At 38.7% G+C, this 24,911-nt stretch overlaps 1 protein-coding gene across 13 annotated transcripts in view; it reads right to left on the reverse strand.

The window, feature by feature from the left end:
• The window catches only part of baiap2 (BAI1-associated protein 2), a 116,094-nt gene extending 91,913 nt beyond the window's left edge, over positions 1-24,181 (reverse strand). For 11 of the 13 annotated variants that reach the window (XM_012971539.3, XM_018097671.2, XM_012971538.3 and 8 more), the window contains exon 1: positions 23,926-24,181. In XM_012971539.3, the coding sequence (XP_012826993.1) occupies positions 23,926-23,994 (69 nt within the window). In that variant the 5' untranslated portion in view covers positions 23,995-24,181. 13 annotated transcript variants of the gene reach the window in all.
• Between the last annotated feature and the right edge of the window lie 730 nt (positions 24,182-24,911).

The following is a 24,911-nucleotide window of genomic DNA, read 5'->3' on the forward strand; positions in this document are numbered from 1 at the left end:
TGTGCCCCTTAGTGCTCTTCTCCTGTCTGAGGCCATAGTAACTGACCCCTAAATATATATATATATATATATATATATATATATATATCCAGCAAACCATCAATTTCAAGTTAAAAAAACAGCATGCCTCTAGGTGCCAGATACTTCAATTAAGCATTATTAATCGGTTAGAAGGCTATGCCCAATAGGAAGGCATGAGGTCAGGTGCCCTAAAGTCAAAACACAGTATCCTGTTATTAAAACACAGACGTGGGACCCCTTATCCATTTTAAGCGAATCATTTTAAACATCATCCCTTTTTCTTTGTAACAATAAAACAGTACCTTATACTTAAGCAGGGGTCCCCAACCTTTCTAACTTGCGAGCCACAATCAAATGTAAAAAGACTTTGGGAGCAACACAAGCACCATAACAGTTCATGGAGGAGCCAAATAAGGGCTAAGATTGGCTATTAGGGGCCTCTATGCACACGATCAGCTTACAGGGGGCTTTATTTGGTAGGAAATCTTGTTTTTATTGAACCAAAACTTGCCACCAAGTCAGGACTTTTTATTAATTCCTATGGGATTCTTAGGAGGTGAGATCTCACATTTCATAAATCTGCCCCCCTAAAAGTTTAATTTGGATCACCATAAAAAAAAAAATGTAAAGAAATATTCCTCATGTGGAAAACCCCAGGACCAAAACATTCCAGACAACAGATTATACCTGCAACATATTCTCTGTTTAATCTACCCAAAAAAAACCAAAACGATTAAAAAAAAAAAATCTATTCCTAAAATAAACAAACAAGACACTGCAAATCATCTCTGGGTCTTGTGGCTTCCTGTGCTAATAACCTAATTAATTTACAGATGGGAGTACATGGAGTCATACTGTATGTAAGTTATGAACTGCTAATTCCCGGCATCAGTAACACTACAGCAGAAAGATAGTAAATTACAGAAATATTTAAGTGAAATGTTTGCTGGTTTAGTATTTATCTAATCAGTTTAGCATTTATCAGTCAACTTGAAGGACACAGCGGAAAATTAAAAGAACACTACAAAACAAGTTAGCACAGATAGAAACAGGTTTGCTCACTTCACTAAATGGGATTAACCAGCGCTAAAAACATTTGCAGATTTTTAAATTTTGTTTACTAACAATATTGAATGGGAGGGGGTAACTGTGAGGCTTTGCCTGAAATACCCTCAAGCTTAGCCTGTTATACTCCAATTTTAAAATATAACTCCATTTTGTAATTGCTGTCTGCAAGGCCCTATAATAGTCTTTTTTACCTAAAGAAGTATCCTTGAGCAGCTTCCATATTTTGTATCTTATCCCTTTACCGACACATCCCGTACAGGTCAGCCTTGAAGTACAGATGGTCTTTGTTTAAACATACGCTTTTGCTCTTGCATGTACACAAAGGGGAATATTTATCATGCTGTGTACAAAGTGGAGTGAAGTATTACTGGTGATGTTGCCCAGGGCAACCAATCAGCAATTAGAAAACCAAAGCAACACATCTGATTGGCTGCTATGAGCAACATCACTGGTAATGTTTTACTCCACTTTTTACACAGCATGATAAATATACTCCAAAGAGTATAAAAGCTATATTCACACAAAAATAAACTGAACAAGTCTGAACTGCCCCTGTGGTTGAGTCCTTCTTGTTCCCAAGCTCGTCTCTGTCCCAGCAGGAGGGCTCCTGGAGGTCCCTACACTTTGAATAAGCTGCCAGGAACCCAACAGTATCGCACTGAAATCAGTTGTGGAGAGGAAAGGACAAAAGAGATCAATGAGTGAATTGAGATTGTGTAAGGATTGTGTAAGGGTCTTAAACTGCGTAATGGAAGAGCTCTTCAAATGGAGCAGAATTTCTTGTACTGAGCAATCCAGTTATAGACTAGAAAATGCATAAACTTTACTTTTTGGTATTTAAAAAGAGAAAATGTGGTATTTGAAAGAACTGGGATCTAAATCTAAATACTAAACAACCAATATTAATGGGCGATAGGTCTTAGTACAAGTTGATCTAGGGACTGGTTCGATTGCCACCTTGGAGTAAGGAAGGAATTTTTTCCCCCTCTGTAGCAAATTGCTTCAGATGGGTCTTTTTGCCTTCCTCTGGCTCAACTAGCAGTTAGGCAGGTTATATATAGGCATAAAAGGTTGAACTTGATGGACATGTGTATTTTTTCATCCTAACTTACCATGTTACTATGTGACCACATACGGTCTTTTTATCCTTTCCAAAATGTTTCTATATTTATAAAACTGCTTCAATGGTTACTTTTTTGCTAAAAATCTTCCAGGCTAATTAAAGAATGTAAAAAAAAAAATTTATCTATAAAGCAAGAAGAGGGTTAATAAGCTGTTAATTCAGGTTACATACTATTTCAAGTTCTGATGTTGTACAGGATGTAATAAACAGGGGAGCGTACAGTACTAAAAAGTGCTGAATTCTTTGGAATCCATGCACACAACAAGTCATACACTAAATTAAATCTGCCTCCATTAGGACCAGTATAGAACAATCAAGTGTCCACTTTTCAAAAAACATTAAAATACTTAAAGGGGCTGTCACTAGTCATGTGTGGGTTGAGTTTTTCTCGACCCTAACCCACCCCACCGCTCCCAGCCCGAGCCCTACCTGACCTGGCTAATCCCCTCTATTTATAAACCTGTGCTTGCCTATAAATTAGAGAGCTGGAGTGCAAGGTCACGGGCCGGGAGGGCAAGCAGAGGACCTCAGAGGTCAGCCAAAGCTGCCCGGGTTAGCCCGGGGTGTGGGCATACATAGGGGCCTATCATAATCCAATTGTTTGCCTGGGGGCAAACCATTAAATCTATCAAATTTGGCGACCTTTGTACAGGGCCAAATCAGGCTAAGATCCACTTGTTTGGCGAGGTTGATCTTTACTTGTATGGTCAGCTTTGCTTGTATGAGGTCTGCGCTTTGCAAAGTTTATATTAGGGACAACACAGGTTATTGCCACATACAAATCACAGTCCTTCTCAGACTCCTTAGTTTAAATGTTTACCATATATGTTCCTTCAATCTAAGCCTCTAGTTAGCTTTAACCTTTTAATTAAATTAATGCTGTGAATTTAATGTGATCAGGCACAGGTTTTGTGGCACAGATAAATTCGAGTGACCTAGATTACTGGAATTCGTCAGGGCCCCATTTACCTCTTGTATTGTTATTGGTTGTTTTGTATGCTTTTTGTATTTTTAATGTATACACCCTTTTTCTGTACAATCCTGTGGCACATGAAGGTGTTTTATAAATATTATTATAAACACTTGTGTTGTGGGAAAAAAAAAAAAAAAAAAAATTAGAAGTCACCCTGTGTGTTGTATTAGTGCCATTCTAAAGGTGGAAAAAGAAAACAGCCTTAATTCCAATGACATACTGGTGTTTTGGCTCCCAAGTCCTCTTGTTATGCTACAAAATTCAATATCCTCCACACAGCAAAATTCTTGGGGCACATATCATTAAAATAACTATTTATAATTATATTAAACAGAAAGTATGATAATGTAAATATACTGCACATTCACAAAATGTTTCTGGCTAAAGGAATACATTTCCAAATATCTCTATTTGCAGGCATCTGTTGCAACATTAGAGCAATTGCTGCTTTAAAGTGTAACTAAAAGGACAGTGAGAGGGACATATTGGTACTTTTCGCTAAAGCACACTGACTGGCAGGTACCCATGCAGACATATGTGGGCTCTGTGCAGAATAACTACTCCATACTGATTTTTCATCAAGCAAATTTGTAAACATAAAATGTGCAAACTGACTGCCAGTATAAAGAGGCTTCCAAAGCCCAGATCAGTGCAAGAAGCATCATGTGAGAGCATCAAAAGCTGAGAAAAGTAATGTCAGATAAACTGACCATAAAGAAGAGGATTCTAAATTGTTCTCAGGAAAAAAAGGCAAAGTAGTCAAGCTGCTCCCAAGGCAGCACTCTGGTAAACATAATTTGCGAGTGTGCCATCAATGGCAATATTAAAAAGTGGGTGTAGAATATGATCTTGGTAAGCAAATATAACTTGTATTATTCGGATGACTGAGCACCAAAAGAAAGACATCAGTTAAAACATTAGGGGTCAGATTTATCAAATGTGAGTTCAGAACTTACCACATAAACACTCACATTCTATTCATTCCTATGGGATTGTTAGAAGCATATTTATCAAATGGTGAGTTATAACTTTCACCCATTGCTAAATACGCTTCTACAAATCCCTCAAGAATGCACAGAACATGGGTGAGTTTTTACGTATTAAGTTCTAAACTCACATTTTGAAAAACCTACCCCTAAGTGTTATGATTTGTAAGCTTACATAAAAAGAGACCTTATACAGATAGCCACTGGTTGGGGATCACTAATCAAATGTAATAATCTCTATATAAATGAATTAATTTTGTATTCTAACTCTATATAGGAATAAGCAGTAGCATAAATAAATAGAGTATTACTGCTATAATTATAAACCACAGCAGAGGTAGAATTTAACTAAACAAAATAGAATATAATAAACATTGTAAATAATCATAGAAAAAGATCTTTAAATCAAATCTTGCATTTATAGGAATGGAAATATGCAAATAAAGCATAAATATTTTTAATAATGAGAATCAGCAGCTCACAGAATACAAACAGCCAAGCACATACTGCTTTACATAGCAATTACAGTGGCAAGTAACATTAAAACCACTAAAAATGTTTAATTCATGTTTACCAGAAAGTTGTTTAAACGTATTTTCTTTCGGTATGCAAACAGTTTCTGGGTGGAGATCCACTTGAAGAATGATTTAAAGCCTAGTGTAGCAAGTGAGTGATAAGGCTAAAGACATAAGGGTATAGGTTTTGACAGAGTGTACAAACTGGTGTCTTAATTATAGTTCTACAGATCACCATACATAAAAAAGCCAGCTCCAATACATATAGAGAAAGCTGCAAATACTCAGCAAGTATTTATCATGCTGGATGTTAATCTTATAATAGTGGTACAGGTATAGGACCCCTTATTCGGAAACCCATTATCCAGAAAGTTCCAAATTACATAAAGGCCAACACCAATAGAGTCCATTATAAGCAAATGATTCTAATTTTTAAAAATGATTTCCTTTTCTCAATAATAATAATAATAAAACAGTAACTTGTACTTAATCCCAAGCAAGATATAATTAATCCTTATTGAAGGCAAAACAATCCTATTGGGTTTATTTAACATTTATACGATTTTTAGTACACTTAGGGGCCGATTTACTAATCCACGAATGGATCGAAAGTGTCCGAATGCGTTTTTTTCGTAACGATCGGTATTTTGCTATTTTTTCGTAAATTGTCGCAACTTTTTCGTCGCCATCGCGCAAAAATCGTACTGTCGCGCCGAGTACGAAAGTTTCTGATTCATTCAAGCTTCAGTATTGTGACTTTCCTTGGGCCAGGTTGGAGCTGCAGAGTGCCATTGAGTCCTATGGGAGACTTTCCTTGGGCCGGGTTGGAGCTGCAGAGTGCCATTGAGTCCTATGGGAGACTTTCCTTGGGCCGGGTTGGAGCTGCAGAGTGCCATTGAGCCCTATGGGAGACTTTTCTTGGGCCAGGTTGGAGCTGCAGAGTGCCATTGAGCCCTATGGGAGACTTTCCTTGGGCCGGGTTGGAGCTGCAGAGTGCCATTGAGCCCTATGGGAGACTTTCCTTGGGCCGGGTTGGAGCTGCAGAGTGCCATTGAGCCCTATGGGAGACTTTCCTTGGGCCAGGTTGGAGCTGCAGAGTGCCATTGAGCCCTATGGGAGACTTTCCTTGGGCCAGGTTGGAGCTGCAGAGTGCCATTGAGCCCTATGGGAGACTTTCCTTGGGCCAGGTTGGAGCTGCAGAGTGCCATTGAGCCCTATGGGAGACTTTCCTTGGGCCAGGTTGGAGCTGCAGAGTGCCATTGAGTCCTATGGGAGGCTTCCAAAATCATGCAAAAAAAAAATCAAGTCAGAAAGGTTTGCCTGCCGTACGAGCGCTCAATACGAAAAAGTTGTGACAATTCGCGCAAGTCGTAACGGCTATGAAAAAGTCGCAACAAATACGAAAAAGTCGCAAAATGTTAGTTTCCAATCCGTTTTTTTCCCATTCGGATTCGTGGATTAGTAAATCAGCCCCTTAAGTTGTGGAGATCTAAATTACGGAAAGACCCTTTATCCAGAAAACCCCAGGTCCTGAGCATTCTGGATAACAGGTCCCATACTTGTACTGTCAATAATAGAAAGTTTTTAAATTAAATGCATAACACAATGCCAGATAGTGACCCCCAGCTACCCTGAGCACATTACACATATGCACATAATAAAACACCTAGGGGCAGATTTATTAAGACACGAATTCGAATCCCGAATGGGATAATTTCTAAAGATCGCAAATATCACGAAAATGCTTACGAAAAAATCGTATTAGTCACGATAATATCGTATTGGCGATCTGAAAGTCACAAAATTTTCGTACCGAACCATTGTAAACAGCGGCAGAACCTTCCCAAATTTTTCAAGCTAGCGTACAAAAAAGTCACGCAGGCGTATGAAAAATTTGCGCAAGCGTGAATAAAATTGGCGGAAATACGCTTGGAGCGACCATTCGTGTCTTGATAAATCTCCCCCCTAGTAAATAATGACTAATATTGTCTCATCTAAAATATTTGCAAAAGACCAGAGATGCACCAAATCCACTATTTTAGAATTCGGACAAACTACAAATCCTTCATGAAAGATTCAGCTGAATACCGAACCAAATCCAAACACGAACTTGCATCTAGGCTACGAAAGGGTTAAGATGCCTTGATTGCTTCACCTGCAAAGATAATAAAAATACCTGGAAATTATACACCAGTAATTATGACAACATTGGGGAAGTTATTTAAGACAGATCACGCTCATATTATGTCCTCAGAATGGAATTATGTATCATGTTTTTATGACGGACAGATCATGTTAAAGAAATTTATTTGCCTTTTAGGATATAGTAACAAGAAAGTTGGATAGAGATCTTTTAGCGCTCTTAAGATTTTGTGTTTTAATTCAGTATCACATATAACTTAATTACTTTCTATGCCAAGGTCAATAAGCCTTGATGGTACATTGTCTTGTTAGATGAATGGCCTACTGCACGGTTCTGTATTAGCTTCACTCCTATTTACAGGTTTGGGACCTATTATCCAGAATGCTCGGGACCTGGGGTTTTCCGGATAAGGGATCTTTCCGTAATTTGGATCTCCATAATTTAAGTCTGTTAAAAATCATTTAAATATTGAAAACCCAATAGGGCTGTTTTGCCTCCAATAAGGATTAATTATATCATAGTTGGGATCAAGTACAAGATACTGTTTTATTATTACAGAGAAAAGGGAATCATTTAACCATTAAATAAACCCAATAGGGCTGTTCTGCCCCAATAAGGGGTAATTATATCTTAGTTGGGATCAAGTACAGGTACTGTTTTATTATTACAGAGAAAAGGGAATCATTTAACCATTAAATAAACCCAATAGGGCTGTTCTGCCCCAATAAGGGGTAATTATATCTTAGTTGGGATCAAGTACAGGTACTGTTTTATTATTACAGAGAAAAGGGAATCATTTAACCATTAAATAAACCCAATAGGGCTGTTCTGCCCCAATAAGGGGTAATTATATCTTAGTTGGGATCAAGTACAGGTACTGTTTTATTATTACAGAGAAAAGGGAATCATTTAACCATTAAATAAACCCAATAGGGCTGTTCTGCCCCAATAAGGGGTAATTATATCTTAGTTGGGATCAAGTACAGGTACTGTTTTATTATTACAGAGAAAAGGGAATCATTTAACCATTAAATAAACCCAATAGGGCTGTTCTGCCCCCAATAAGGATTAATTTTATCTTAGTTGGGATCAAGTACAAGATACTGTTTTATTATTACAGGGAAAAAGGAAATCATTTTTAAAAATTAGAATTATTTGCTTATAACGGAGATGGCCTTTCTGTAATTCAGAACTTTCTGGATAACAGGTTTGATTCACTTATGAGTTAGATAGATTTCTATAAATGATTACAGATTACACAAATATTACGCAGAACTGAATTTTTCCAAGAAGTGTCACCTTGATCTAGGTGGCCAAATGACTGATGAGATTCAAAGTCAATTAATTAAGTTCATGTGCTTGGGGTTTAAAAATAAATAATATGTAGTCCACTTATATGTAGGTTTTTGGGTATATGAAGCCTTCAGAGAAGGGCCCAGGGGAAAATAAGCTTCTAAGCTATAGTCAGCAGCAAGAAGGGCCAGCAAAGGTACCAGCAGTACTCAAAAGAGTCATTAAACAAACAGTGGGTCAAAATGAAGCCAATAAGAAAGACTGTACATCTAGGAATGTTATACACTTTTCTATATTTGTAGCAGAGGTCCTTAAGGGGAAGTATGATTATGTGTAAATATAAGGGGACTGTACAAAAATACCCCCAATCACAGACATCCCTTGAGATTAAGTGAAAAAAAGATTTCATCTGAAGGTTAAAAAAAAAAAGATGTTTTGATTTTTGAGCGAGAGCTGTGAAGCTGTAGAATTCTTGCTGTGAGGCGGAAAGGTTTGGATGCGTTTAGCAAGTGACAAAATACAAGGTTACTGTTATTATTACTCCTGTGGTTAAGCATCTGTAGCTTCTCAAAGAGTGACCAACCATGTACCAAAAATTCCTGGGCAACACAAACCTCGCGAGGGGGCAGTTACTAAACCACAACTTTTTCCGGTCTGGCTTTTTGTCGCAGCGAAAATTTTTAGAGATATATTATGCAACAATTTAAAAAAAAAAAATAGAGTCAAAAAATACACCAGCTAAAACCTGTCGAGATACTGTAGAAGTCAATGGCAGATTTACATTTGGAAGATCTTTCTTTGCTTCATGGTTTTAGATGTTTTCAGGTTTTTTTTTACCCTGGCTTTTGTGTGACAAAATTTGTTTAGGCAGCGACAAATAAGTTGTGGTTTTCATAATCGTTTTGCACTTTTTTTCCTTTCCGGCTTTTTCAGTTTACATCTCTTGGGTGCAAACAAATATAAATCTGAAAAAAGAAGTTTTAGTAAATCTCCCCCTTAGAGATGGCAAGGGCAGAAAATGGACACTCATGGTAAATAAGCAACTTAATTTCGTTTGGCTAGCATGTGCTTTTCCAGCAAAAGTTAAAAAAAAAAAAAAAAAAATTCATTTCGTCCAGTTCTTTATTTTTAGTGTATGAATGCATGTATGTCATATATACAGTGCGTTTAAAATAATTCGTTCTAGAAAAAATACCATCACATAGCGAAAAATATTTTCTATACTTTGTACAATGTTTCATATATTTCAACTGGACACACTTCTAAATATGTTTGATTTAGGTTAAACCTTCAGCTGAGAGCGGGAGTGTGTGAGGTATTGGTTGCTACGGGTTACCGCAACTGCAATTTGGGTGCATAGAGCAATGTTAATCCAGAGCATAGTCAGGCTGCCATTTTAAAGTCTTTGCTTTAATTGCAGAATGTTTGCAGATAGCTCTGCTGTATTCAGCCATTTCTTTCATGTTAATCAAAGTTCTACCAGGTCTATTTTGTTCAATGGAGCCTTAGAGCAATGACACAAAAGTGCCAATTTCTTCTGCAACACTTGCGGAGTGTGCACTTTTTACTGCAGGTAACTTTAAATATGATGTAGATATTTATATTTTGAGGCAATTTAAACGTTATGTTCAGCAGTTTGAAACTTCAGTAGCTATCTGGTTGCTAGGGTCTTGTTTGCCTTAGCAACCATGCAGTGGGTTAAATGAAGGACTGGAATATGAATAGGAGAAGAGCTGAATAGTAAGATAAGCAATAAAAAGTAACAATATTAATACATTTGGAAGCGCTCAAATTTTTTGGCTGTAGGCATCAGTAATTCCCATTTAAAAGCTGGAAAAATGTAGTAGTGGAAGGCAAATAGTTTGAAAACTATAAAAAAAAAATCATCAATAACGAAGACCAATGAGTGAAGAGCAAGGCATATTATAGGACTGTTCAAGCAGTTTGAGGGCAGAAATCTATTGTACACTTTACATCAGCGATTCCCAAACTGTAAAACTGCCCCCCTGCTGCCGCAAAAGGGGGGACCTAGATCAGTAGATTATTGTGGCCATACACGTTACAATTATGATCTTTCCTGTGACCATCAGAGACATTGTTCGTACCCTCCACTAACTCTCAGTGCTGAATCGGCAGATATGCAGGTAGAAACAAAAGAATTCTACCCTATCTGATGATGTAGCACTAAATGCTGGTCTTTGTTTGGGCGCCTTCAAAAGTGCCCCATCAAGGTTTTCTGCCCCGCTCGACTGACGAGATGACAGATATCCAAGGTCTTTGTCGATACCGGTCACCTCGTCTCCTGCCAACAAGCACCGAATTTTGTACAAACAATAATATCTGTGTGTGTATGGCCACCTTAAAGCTGGCCATACACGCACCGATAATATCGTACGAAACCTCGTTTCGTACGATATTCTGTGCGTGTATGGTAAGTCAGCGAGTCGACCGATATCGCAGGAGGCTACCGATATCAGTCGACTCACCGATCGGCCAGGTTAAAAGATTTTGATCGGGTGCCATAGAAGGCGCTTGATCAAAATCTGCCTTCTGGGCTGAATCGGCAGAAGGAGGTAAAAATCCTATTGTTTCTACCTCCTTATCTGCAGTTTCAGCGCTGAAGGTTAGTGGCCACGTGTGTGGCCACCTTAAGTTGGGCTCCGCTGAAGGTCAGTTTGGGTGTAATTTGGAGAGAAAGACAATTTGATCCTCTGCTTGATATTCAAATAGGGTAAATGCTTATTTCGGTCCTAGAATCTAAATGACTGAATTACTGCTGATTATTATTATATATGTATTATATATATATGTAACCTTTCTTGCCATCCAGCTGACCATTAAGCTGTGCATTGGAATAAGCCCATTTTAGCAAATCCTGTGATTTTTTTGTTTTTATTGAGAGTGCTATGGCAATACCATGCATTAATAATCTTTATTTATAGACTGGAACAATGATTGTGTGTACTCTCTACAAACAGGGGTCACCTTGAGATACATTGGTTTTGCTATTGTAAAACTAGAAAATTAAAGTGACACTGATGCATTTCATAAAAATAAAAAAAAATAAAAAAAACATAGTAGTTGGGTTGCCAGCTGTCTGGTTTTGACCTGAACAGCCTGGATTTCAGAAGGGCAGCTTGGGTCAAAACTGCCTGCCTTGTTTTTCCAATATGGAAAACCTAGAAGAACTCTTCGAGATTAACGCAGGGATCAGCCAATCACCACATCATAGTCTTGCCCTGTGATGACACTGTCCAGCCCAGGAGTTGGCGGCAACCCTAATTACTAGTCAGGTAGAACAACAGTTTTGTTCTGCAGAAATATATATGGTTAACATTCCGCATAGCTTTAAACCCTACACTTCCTTATTTCCATTGTTACTGGGCAGATGCCCATGTATCTATTTTGCAGTTAGCATACTATGTATCATTGGCCCTTATGACCACTTCCTGCACACTGTAATATAGTGTTTAGCAGGGGATGGATCTCTCTCTTTGGCTGCATCTGTTGAACCAGGTAATGTTCACTGAGCCTGGGATCAACGAGGCCCCAGTGAATCTGTTCTACCTTAGAGGTACTTTTACCTCTAGTGAAGTTGGGGAACAGGGACCCCGTAAACAAGGATTAGTTAATGCAGGATATATGTTATAGCACTTTCTAGGAAAGGAACACAGATCAGAATTAGCTAGCAAGAGTAGTGCCTTTGCTACAACAAGGAGAGATAGCTGGGAGTATTCTCATTTACAGGCTCTGCTGCCTTAGTGAAGGAACACTAACAAGGGTATCAGGCCTAGATTTATTGTCCCTAATCAAGTCTGCTGTGTGGGATTTGGGCCACTTTAGGTGGAAACCCTAGACTTTTTACTATCCATGCTACTCCACAGTGGTGCATTGTTACATTGCTAGCTCTGCATTGATCATGCCAATATTTGCTCCAACAATTGCATTGTGAGTATTTTGTGTTTATTCCGGTGGATCACTCATTTTGGACAATACACAGTTCTGTTTGAGTTTGCTGCAAGAACCTTCTGGTGTCCTTTCTTTACTATTTTTTTCTACACAGCAAATGAATTGTAGTTGCACTACACCTCCCCCTTGATCCTTCTATATAACGAAAGTCCCCATTCAACACTCTATACAAATGTATCTAAATTGCCTGAAGTAGAAAGAGCTGGCCGTCAATTGCACTGGGTGTAGAGCTGTCCAAATGGTCTAATATGCACCGTGTGCATAAGATATATAAATCTATATAAATCCTAAAATACACATGATTAGAGTATTCCAGCCTCGAGAAAGATCACAACACCCCCCCCCCCCCCCGCCCAGCATGACATACAAATGCAACTCTTTAACTCTCTTGACATTGCCGCCTCTTGACATTAGCAGCTCCCTTTGGAAAGAAGATCCTGAAAGTCTTGGAAGATGAAAACACATATTTACTTGATTCCTCTTAACGATCTCTTTCCTTTGTTGTACTCCCTAATGGAATTTTCCTCGAGAACCAATCGCCTGAAATTACTGCTGGGACCACTAAGATTTAAGGCTTTGTTTGGATTTTGCAAATTACATTTTCAGTATACTCAAAGCATAAAAAGCATAGAGGATAAAACCCATGCCAATCTCACTCCTAAAGATCTTCTGGACTCTTTATTTGCAGGCAACTGCACAGAAAACTATGCAAAGCAATTTTTTTCCCCCAAAGGTCAATTCAAATCCCAGTACAGCTATTTTCCCAGAAATAAAGGCCTAGGAGGTTCCGGCATTTGCCCTACTGCACTGAAAATACATACCACTGGATCTATGAAATTGCTTAGGCACCAGGATTAATCAGAGAGTTAGCCTTTTGTAAGGATATGTGGGCTCTGAGATGAGCCTAGAGTTATGCAGTTATAGAAGGTTAATGATCATATTGAGGATTATTGGCCTAGAACATAATATATGTAATTGGATAGAGAACTGGCTGAAGGATAGATTACAAAGAGTGGTGGTAAATGGAACATTTTCTAATTGGGCCAGTGTGGTTAGTGGAGTACCGCTGGGGTCAGTCCTTGGTCCTTTGCTTTTTAACTTGTTTATTAATGACCTGGAGGTGGGCATAGAGCAGCGGTTCTCAACCTGTGGGTCGGGACCCCTTTGGGGGTCGAACAACCCTTTCACAGGGGTCGCCTAAGACCATTGGAAAACACATATTTCCGATGGTCTTAGGAATAATTTTATGCTTGGGGGTCACCACAACATGAGGAACTGCATTAAAGGGTCACGGCATTAGGAAGGTTGAGAACCACTGGCATAGAGAGTACTGTTTCTATTTTTGCTGATGACACTAAATTGTGCAAAACTATAAGTTCCATGCAGGATGCTGCCACTTTGCAGAGCGATTTGACAATATTGGAAAACTGGGCAGCAAACTGGAAAATGAAGTTCAATGTTGATAAGTGCAAAGTTATGCACTTTGGTAGAAATAATATAAACGCAAACTATCTCCTGAATGGTAGTGAGTTGGGGGTTTCCTTAATGGAGAAGGATCTAGGGGTTTTTGTAGATAACAAGTTGTCTAATTCCAGGCAGTGTCATTCTGTGGCTACTAAAGCAAATAAAGTGCTGTCTTGTATAAAAAAGGGCATTGACTCAAGGGATGAAAACATAATTTTGCCTCTTTTTTTTTTTTGTAACTCAAATTTTTTATTTGAAGAATTGTCATGTGATACACATAATGCATATAAATAATTTTGCCTCTTTATAGGTCTCTGGTAAGGCCTCATCTTGAGTATGCAGTTGTGTGGTGCCCCTGTTAGGAGAAAAAAGCACCAGCCCAGGGTACCTGTAGGAAGCACTTCCTCCTTCCTTTTTCTTCTGCCGGCGAAATCCGTCGGCCGGCGCATGCGCAGTAGAGCGAAAAGCTGACTTTCTTGTTTAAGTTCGGCTTTTCACTCTACTGCGCATGCGCGCGCAAGCAAAAAGGAAGGAGGAAGCTCTCGCTGCTACCTCGGGCTGGTGCTGTTCTCTTCGTCCAGGGGCACCAGCCCGGGGTAAAAAGTTAAGCGATCTAAGTCACTTGGGGGTGAAGCATATTAATGAGCTGGAGAGAGTGCAGAGACGTGCAACTAAATTGGTAAAGGGGATGGAAGATTTAAACTATGAGGTTAGACTGTCGAGGTTGGGGTTGTTTTCTCTGGAAAAGAGGCGCTTGCGAGGGGACATGATTACTCACATTAGAGGGGATTATAGGCAGATGGAGGATGTTCTTTTTTCCCATAAAAACGATCAACGCACCAGAGGCCCCCCCTTTAGATTAGAGGAACGGAGCTTCCATTTAAAGCAGCATAAGTGGTTTTTCACGGTGAGGGCAGTGAGGTTGGGGAATGCCCTTCCTAGTGATGGTGTAATGGCAGATTCTGTTAATGCCTGTAAGAGGGGCCTGGATAAGTTTTTGAACATCCAAGGCTATTACTAATATCTATAGTTAGTATTAGTGGTTGTATATATAGTTTATGTATGTGAGTGTATAGATTGGTAGGTGTGGGTTGTGTGTGCTGGGTTTACTTGGATGGGTTGAACTTGATGGACTCTGGTCTTTTTTCAACCCTATGTAACTATGTAACTATATATTTTCAATGTGTCTACAAACTCTCAAAATAATTGCTTACATTTTGCTACGACAACTCCCATTGACTTCTACATGAACTCACAAGCTTTTAGATGCCAAACATTCAAGTTTTTCACCAATGTTTCCTTAGTCATTACACAAAAATGACAAAAAGACAATAATGACAAAATTTGAAAAAAACAAACAAAACAAAACACATATTTACATTAAATCACTTGAATCACTTTAATAGCATGAATTGCTCCCTCCAAAAATTAGAAAAAAAAAATTTGAATACCTCAACATGAAAGAGCCACAAAAAAAAAAGCTAGGGTAGCTACCATTGACTTCTACATAACCCAAAAAGCTTTAAACTGGCATATTGTTAGGTTTTAATCCGGTTCTGAGACAGTATAAAATGGCGAAACATTTGCATTTTTTGATTAAAAATTTCATTATATATATAATGTAAAAAATATGACCTTTGATAAATCTGCCCGTTAATATGGCAGATCACATAGGGCAGAAGTATGCAACATGCAATAATTTTAAAAGTCCATGAATATAAGGGGTTGATAATCAGTCTGTTTTCGGTTTGCTTGGAACAGGGGCTAGAGTAACTATACATCTCTCATATTTCTGGTTGGAAAAAGATAAAATTATACAGAAAAAGACAGCAATTTAGATTACGCTTATCTACAATATGCTAGTACTAAGGTAGGTGTCCCCTTTAAAATTGTCTTGCTATTTAGTCACTAACAACACTACAGACCGTGCTTATGAGCTTCTATCATCATCTCTGCATGACTGTTTCCCAGTCACTTATGAGCATTTATTATTTGCCTTGTCCACAAGTTACACCCTTACAAATAACAAAGGCAAGTAGGTGTGTTTGGCACATTTGCATGTAAGCTGGCAGTGAGAAAGAAGCACTAAAAGCCAACACCTTTTTCAATGAGATCAAACATGTGTATGCATAAAGGCATATATGTTGGTTGGAAATGAAAATACAGCTAATATATCAGAATGTAGTTGCGCAAAAAAAGCAGCAGAGAGTTTGCTCAGACTAAATAAAAGGCCTCTTTATTATGAGACAAAATTACGGAGGTTTAGCAGAAATTTTGAGAATAACAATTACTTCCTATTGCATGCAGCATGGCTTTTAATCACTACTTCAAGTAGTAGCAATCAAAGGATCCTGTATGATTGCCCAAAGTGAAGAGAGACTACTTCCCCTTTGATAAGTAAGCTCCATTGTCTCTGGCTGGCCACAGCCTTCTTTACTCCCTCCCACAGCTCTCCTATTATGTAATCTCCTTACAAGAGCAACAGAGTTGTCTAGTTGCACAAGGGGCTGATATGAAACTGCAGCTTAAATAAACGTTTTTCCTATGCGGGATGGTATGCAACATTTTGCTTTAGTCTATTTAGCTATATCATGCAACTCAGCACAGGTATTTATTGTACTCAACACAATTTTAGAATGTATTGACTTTATGGGTACTTATATAAAAGTACAGCTAGATGAGCATCAGTTTAACAGGTCTTCTTTTACAAGGGTCTCATTAAAACATGGATGGGATCAGTTATCCAAAAACCCCATTATCCAGGAAGTTCCAAAATGTCATATTCCATAGAGGCCCATTTAAGCAAACAATTCTGTCTTGGACAATATTATTTCCAAAGTCACATCACAGCCTTGATTACCTTTCCTCACTATTCTTTTGCAGTGTGACAATTCCCTGTGACAAGCAGCTAGCAGGAGGTGTGACCTGACATCATTAGTGCAGTTGTGGATTCAAAGTGGCCGAACATGAAAGACTAGCTATAGCAGCAGCATTACAACACCCTTTGCACAGTCTGGATACTAAGAGCTTAAAAAAAATTATCTGGCATAAATATTCCCATTTACTAAGCATGTCATCACATAGATAAGGCACATGTAGGAGCACTCCTTATGATTTTAGATTCAGATAAATACAAAACCAGTCCCAAACTTTAATTTACATATGCAAGTAAAGAATAAGTAACCAAAGAGTGCATAAAAAGTGGAGTTGCTTGCCACAGTAGTCCCATTATAACAAGGATTTAGGCAAGTTTAATTCAGATTGTACAAAAATGTTTGGATATGTCAAATCCTGAAGAAGAAGCTGGAGTTCTTAGCTTCCATCCTGAAGAGGAGCTCTGCTGAACTTCGTGTTCCAGCCTGAAGGTAGTTGATATTACAAGTATAATATTATATGCAATATATTGGTCAGGGTCTGATAGCATTCTTTTCTTAGTGCAAAACCAAAGAGTAGTCTACTGATAGGCTAATAAAATTGTGCAAAGCCCAAAAATAGTGAATTCAGTGTAATCGTAGACCAAATACATTTTAAAAGTACCAATGAATTCTACTGAAAATGCTGCTCTGTATTCTACTGACACACAGAAATAGCACTGAGAAAGCAATTTGTGAATAATTTGTAATAATGTAGTCAAGTAAATAGCCGTTCAGAATTTATATAAGAAGTGACACTGGCAAAGATGCCCAGAACAAAGAATTGAGCTATTATGGGCTTAACTTCCGGCTAAAGCTCTTTTGGAAAAAGGCAAACGTCAGCTTCACACATTCGTCACTGGCACAAACAAAAAGAGTGTTTACCCGTATGCATAGAAACCTAGACAAGAGAAAGAAGAAATCCTGTGCCCACAGACACAACAGCTTCCAGCTCTCTACTTCTAGAGGCAAACAACCCAAATGTCTGTTTGCTTTTTGGTGATTCTGAAGGATTTGTACTGAAAAGAAAAAGGCTAATGGACATCTAAATCTCCATCTGTTAATATCAAAATGAATAGTCAAATTGTCCAAAGAATAAAAAAGATTATATTCAATCGTTAAGAACATATATGGGATCTATTATCCGAAATGCTTGTGACCTGGGGTTTTCTGGATAAAGGCTTTTTCCATAATTTGTATCTCTATACATTAAGTCTGCTAAAAAATAATGTTAACTTTAAAAAAAAAAAAAAAACATAAGGATTAATTATATCTTAGTTGGGATCAAATTCTGTTTTAATTATTACAAAAAGGGAAAGGTTTTTAAATTTGTGAAATTACTTGATTAAAATGGAGTCTATAGGACCAAACATTTGATCTTTTTAAGGTTTTCTAGACACTTGCTGCCTTGCCACATAGTTCTTTAACAAATACCAGTGAGGGCAGAATAAGAAGGCATTCCCTAGGCAGGTTGGTCCATACACTCAAGAATGCAGAGGCTGTATTGAGTAAACCATGTTCTCAACGCCTTGACATAAAGGCAAGATCATCCTGCTCTCCTGCAACTGAAACATGTGGTTTGGCATTAGGGACATTTCTTGTCTATAACAAAGAGTAAAAGAAAGAAAAAAAATTACTTAACTAGGTCTCTAAATAGGCTTCCCTTCCACCTCCATAATCTCTCATTGTCTTTCAACATTAGCAGTGATTATATATGCACGGGAAGCTGAATGACTGTAGGCCTATCACACAGCCCACATTTCGGTCCTCCCCCACAATATCAGATACAGGAATGACTCAGACTTCAGCACTGGATCATGAAAGAGGGAAAGCAATGAATCTTGAGGACCAAATACTTAGGCAGTTACCTTCCTTTGCCTGGGGGTATTATTAACCCCCCCAAAAATAAACATTTGTGCACCTTCCACCTGAAACCTTACAAATCCATAATGAGGCCAATAACACCTCAAGCGGAAAATACAATAATAACGTGCATCCATTAACTGCAGCAAAAGTAACTCAGTTCTTTATCATTTGGACTCAGTATATTTAGGCCACTGTACATCAAGCAAATTATCAATTATTTACTGCATTTCATATAAACTGGCTAGACTGCAGACTGCATTGCAGACATTTTAAGAAAAAAAAATGGCAACACGAATAATATTTACATTTTAGGAAACAACTGCCCAGCTTTCTAGAATGTATACATTATACAACTTCCCAAGGGGTGCACATCATTGCTGAAAATCCATCAGCAACACTACATGTTTAACTATATTCTTGAAATCAAATCCCCAGCACTGAAAAGTAGATCCAGTCATTTGACCAAGGAAGTAGGTCCATGCCCAGTTGGACTAAACCAACCAAGGAAGTCTCCTGGCAGTCAACCAAACCACTGCAACCCTGGGCAAACATATGCATTCATCTGAACAAGTAATGTGATCTCTGGTCAAATAGATTTGTCAGCATATACATCTACTATAATAAACACATCCAGTGTGAATATGTTCAGGCTTATTTTGGACACACACACACACAAGTTGTCAAGTTGTTTTGGTTGAAATCATGTTCCTATAGGCTGCCACCTATAGTAGGTCTAATTTAACCTTATGCACAATATTAATATACACAAGCTGCTCATAGCTGATATAGTATATTATGCATGACTATAAATAGTACATTCTACCTCTCCCATCATACTTCTACAACACCTTACTGAGAGGTCTCAGAATTCTACTCATGCTAAAAATAAAAAAAAGCAAAACAGCACAGTGTTGTATGTACACTCCAAGCTGGCCTTTGATAATAACTATAAACCAGAACCCTTATTTAAGAGAGGCAGAGGACTAGCTCATGGAGTCTGGAACAGATGCAATAGCCAGCATTGTGTGGAAAGGTTACAGTGGAATATTGCAACAGCCAAAATAAACAGCAAATCATAAGACAAAGACAAATATTAACTATTGTACTTGGGATTCCTTAGAGATATCAGGTAACTGGCCAAAAAAGAAAACTACAGAACAGGCTGGCATTTATTAATGGAGACTTAGACACAAAAGTAAAAACTTTTTTTTTCTGTTCCTTCACTTTCTGTTCAGTTTCACTTCACTTTTTATGGCTGGCACATTTCCTGGGCCCCTAACAAATAAGTACCAGCAACGGCCTTCGGCCCAGTTCTTTTTGTCTTCAGAAAACAATTTTCTATTAATCATCTGAACTACATGTACTTCTTTCTGTCAAAAACAGGACTATTGATGTGTTTTTATAATAGAGTTTTCTCCACAGGCACATATGCCAAAAGTCATATGCCAAGAGCAAATTCTCCATTAATAAAGTCCACCCATTTATCTTTGACATTGTAAGAAGGATAAATCTAAGGTCATATATAGTTATGTCACTGTGACATACTGTAACTATACTGTGATCACTACCTCTGGTAAGCAGCAGAAATTATGCTTTGGTTAACCAAAGCATGTCTACAAAAGGGGTGTTCAAATGGCACACTAGAAGAGAAACCCCCCATTTTGATGTTACTATTGCCTTTCTATACAGCACCATAATGTAAATACCAGCAAGAAAGTTAGGCTGATGGTACATTAAATGTCATCTACCGTGGGCAACTAATTTCCTGCAAATACTTCCCCACCAGCAATGTAAATTGCAGGTGGGAAAACATAGGCATTTCTTTGGTTCCCAAAGCTGCCTTGCAAGGAAATTTCGGGTTACTTGGGGAAACCAAAGCAATGCCTATGTTTTACCACTGGCAATTTACCTTACAGCCGGTGGGAGTGCATTTGCAGGAGATTATCCATCTCCTAGTGTGCCATAGCTCTTAAAAGGGGTGGTTCACCCCGTTTAGTATGTTATAGTAGAGTACCCTATTCCTACCAATTTTGCAATTGGTTTTCATTTTTTTTTACAGTTTTTGAATTATTTGCCTCTCTTCTGCCTCTTTATAGCTTGCAAATGGGGGACACAGACCCCAGAAGCTCTTTGAGGCTACAATTTTATTATTATTGTTACTTTTTATTACTTATCTTTCTATGCAGGCCTCTAATATTCATATTCCCATCTCTCTCTGCCTGGTTGCTAGGGTACATATGAACCTAGGAACCAGATAGCTGCTAAAATAGCAAATTGAGAGCTGCTGAACAAAACGCTAAATAACTGAAAAACCGTAAGAAATAAAACAAAATTAAGGCCAATTGCAAATTGTCTCAGAATATCAATGTCTACATCACATTAAAACCCTTTTAACTGCGTGACTGTCATGCAACAACACCTATAACTTTCCTGCATTAGGAATGTTATAGATTACAGGGATCCCTATTAAGTGTATCCGATGGCACTGCCTCACAACTCACAGCAGGTTAACAGGTCGCCAAACAAGCATTTCTTTCCCTGATATGCTCACCTTGGCCGTGGGCGGGATGCAGGCTGCCGAAACAAGGACCGCATCAATGCACTCCTCGCCCGATGGAATTTTTAAACCTGCCCAATCAGCATCTGACTGATTTTCGGCTAGCAAGCCCGCTTGAAGGCCCCATACATGGAACGATAAGCTGCCAACAGTCGGCAGCTTTTATCATGCTGTGTATGCCCACCTTTACTCATTGTATCTGCCAATTTAATTGCTTCTATAAGAAATCATATTGCTTACAATGCCCTCTCTCTAAGCAGTAACAAATAGATATTAATGGACCCAATACAGAATACTGCAGCACCAGGAGTTTTAGTATGCACCTGAACACTAGAGAAACGATATTGGCCAAGTGCTGAGCTGGTAGCAGAGATGCTCTGCAAGGCACACAACATCTTTACTAACTAGCACTAGCCCAATGTACCCTAGGCATTAACCCTCGAGTGCCAATACTTGCACTGTTCAGTGCATCACTCTAGTCCACTAGTCCAATTAGTAAATGTACCAATGACATACAATCTTTCAGCCATTTCTGTATCCATGTACAAACAGCATCACCAAGATTAACAGATCTTATTTTAGAATGGAAAGCTGTTGTACTGTATGCATATCAGTATAAAGAAGAAAAAAAAAACAAAGATTAATATATTTTTCAACCCAGCAGAATATGCTGTATATTTGCTAAACACTGCATGATTCAGAGCTGCAGTATGTTTGTGCATCAGCAGTTACATAACTGTACGTGATACATTTAAACATTTTCTGTAGTCGAAAACATAAATCATGTAAGTTGGGCTTGTTATTATGTATGCTTATCAAGTGTAACAAATACTATTTTATACTTCTAGGCTGCTTACTATGCAGAATGTTAATCGCAGCACATATATATATAGAAAGAAATCCATTCCAGACCTCCGTTTGGTAGTGAGACATTTCTGTAACAGATGAGCAATTCAGGGTTTTATGGATGTTTTATACTTCAAAAATCACAGCTAGACCTTCAAGTAGGAAAGCAACAGGTCTGTCCCTCCCTCCTTCTCCTCTGTAATTATACACTCAGCACTAAAGCTCACCGACATGGCTTTCTTTTATAATTGCAACCAATTCATTTTCCACTATGACAAGCTGCTAATGAAAAATAACCTATATGTCTTGCTACAGAGCAAAGTACGCCAACCCAAGCAATGTACATAATTTGTTCAATTAGTTAGCCTTAGTGACTAAGTGGCGTTCTGTAAATGACGCTGACACACACAACACAATGCTATATGGAGATGCCAGGGGGGTGATTCACTGCCAGAATGCTTGTGAAAATGTTAAAGGGAAACTGATAGGCAATCAAAATGATAATTTACTCTCTGTTCCATAAATCCAGGTGACACATAATGTAAAATGATTCTACTTTATTCTCTGTCTAATATTCATCTAAAAATAAGTGTTCTGGTTAATCTGCATACAAGTCTCTAAGCAAATGTTGAGTAAAGGAAGCCTGCACACATGCCCAGGGCATTCTTGTTCTGCGAATGTGTAGGTACTGTATGGGCATTCATATTCAACAGCTACGTATTTGGTCTTACACTGGTATTTTACAGGACACAAAATGGGATGAAGTGGCAACTAAGAAAACCCAAACAGAACTAAAATGCCTGATGCCAAATTGGATGTTTTTTGTATTAAGAGACGGAGATTCTTGGTTGTTTCGATCAAAAAATTTAATTCACAGACTTTTCAACATTAAGTACAGTAGATGAGGGACACAGCATAAACATTAATGTTCTAACTACAACTATCCAAAGCAAGGTCGATAATACGCCACAAACAGCTGTAGGCAAAACAAGACCAGGCTTGTATCTTCTCAAGCACATGATACTGCTACAAAATGAAACAACTGCTGCATCTTCCTCCCTTAACAACAAATATCAGGGAAATAGAAAATAAAGTTGAATCTGATAGCAGAGAAAACAGTATCACTTGCAGACAACCGTTATAGTTCCAGCTATGCATTTGTTCCTGTGAATCCCTGCATACGCAGAATGTATCAACACTGTTCTGTCATAACTGAGAGCATTTCCACGGGAGGAGGCCACTGTATATAACAGCCGTTTGTTTTTAGATGTTCATAGATGTAGGGTAGATTTAGAACTGAATGCTCTCCAGGGATGTGTAGGTCCCCTATCTTAAAAACACAGATCAGCACTGCACCCTGAACAGCACCTCAGGGAACAGGGGAAAATAGTGCAGCCCATACATACATAACAAGGACTCTGGGCAACATCAATAAATACATTATTTATATATATATATATATATCCCATAAACAGGCATGTACCCGAAAGACACTGAAGCCTTTTAGCTTTCCCATTACTCTACAAAAATGGACAGCACCCTAACGAAAGGTATTTGCCTTTACCTTCCCTAACCTTAATTTCTAGAGACAAGTGCATCCCTTTTTAAAAACCATGACCTGATGGTATAAATCATTAAACACTGTAGCAGACAAGGAATGTCACTGGCCACATCAGCATCTAAAAGTTCCTATGGCAGATGGATACCCAGTGCTGGAACCCACAGGGAAAAGACATTTGCTTTCTTTGGACACAGGAACTGTAAGCTGATGGGCAGGTGAAACCAACACATTGCAATAAACTGAGAAGCAATTACTTGTTTCACAATTGTAACGGAATAGGGAGAAATTTCTAATGAAAATCTCTGTTCAGTATCCTGGAATAGTTGGTGTTACATAAATAAAGCTTAGTATTACAGGCGTCACTGCACTGCATTACCTGAGCAAGCTCCATACATGTATAACTTGCATTAGGTCCATCATTAAAGCCAAAGTGGTTGCTAATGGTAACTGCGCTGGTGCAAAAGTAAATAACCAGACATCACCAAATTGAGCTTTTCCAGTAAGGGAAGAAATGACTGGGAACCCTGGGTAAACAACAGGTGTTGGGAAAACCCTGTGCTGATCGATACGAGCACAGCCAACAAATCGGAAGATTTAGTAGATGCGCAAAGATGTGCGTGTTGCCTACCTTGTAGACATTTTCGGTGAGCCGGTTCACTTCATCTGATCGGGACATCCTGGCTCCTGTCAGTGCCATACACCGAGGGTGGCTACACAAGCCGGTAATCCCACAGCCGGCTGGAGCAGATTTACTGCAAATCCGTGCAGTGGGACTCCTTAAATACAGACAGGCAAACCTTCCAACTAGCCCCGCCTCCTCCGCTCATAAGCCCCGCCCACACGAAGGTTTTGTTCCTCCTCCAAAACAACCTCGTTCGTGTCCAAGCAACCTGCTCCTTCCAATGAAACTCCGCCTACCTGCTCTGTGGTACCGAGCGTTTATTTAGTAGCGGAAGTTCACGGCTACGTTCGTTGCTTTCATTGGCTGCCATGGCTATCAATCAGTGTTGGCTGTGATTAATTCTTGTTGGCAGGGAATGGAATCTTTTAGCAATAAAAGTAATATTGCGGGTCACGGTGTCTTTGTGTGTAATCTCTGGAATCATGGAACTTGGCCTGCGTGTAATTAATCATTTGTTCCACAGAAAGGAGTTGTATAAAGGCAGGGCCATCACTCATAATCTTATTGGCTACTGAGTAGGTTTAGATTGATTTGGGGTAGAATGACACTTTGATAGAGACCAATGGGCACAGAAGTGATGCCCTCACTTATTCCAGTGAATACAGTAAAGCGAGAGTTTGCTGTGGGGCTTCTTGCAGGGTCTGACTTGCTATTACAATATGGAGAGGGAATGTGGACACTGCCCTTGTATAATTACCTTATCATCTTGACCGCCCCATTAGGTCTGTGACACACAGGGAGATAGTCACCGCGCAAATTATTTATTTGTTATAGTTTTTGAACTATTTGCCTTCTTCTTATAACTCTTTGCATCCTTCAAATTGGGGTCACTGACCCCGGCAGCCAAAAACAATTGCTCCGTGAAGCTATAGATTTATTGTTATTGTTTTATAACTTGTTTTTCTATTTAGGTTCGCTCTTATTCATATATC

The sequence above is a fragment of the Xenopus tropicalis genome, chromosome 10, assembly GCF_000004195.4.
Source record: "Xenopus tropicalis strain Nigerian chromosome 10, UCB_Xtro_10.0, whole genome shotgun sequence".
Taxonomy (NCBI): domain Eukaryota; kingdom Metazoa; phylum Chordata; class Amphibia; order Anura; family Pipidae; genus Xenopus; species Xenopus tropicalis.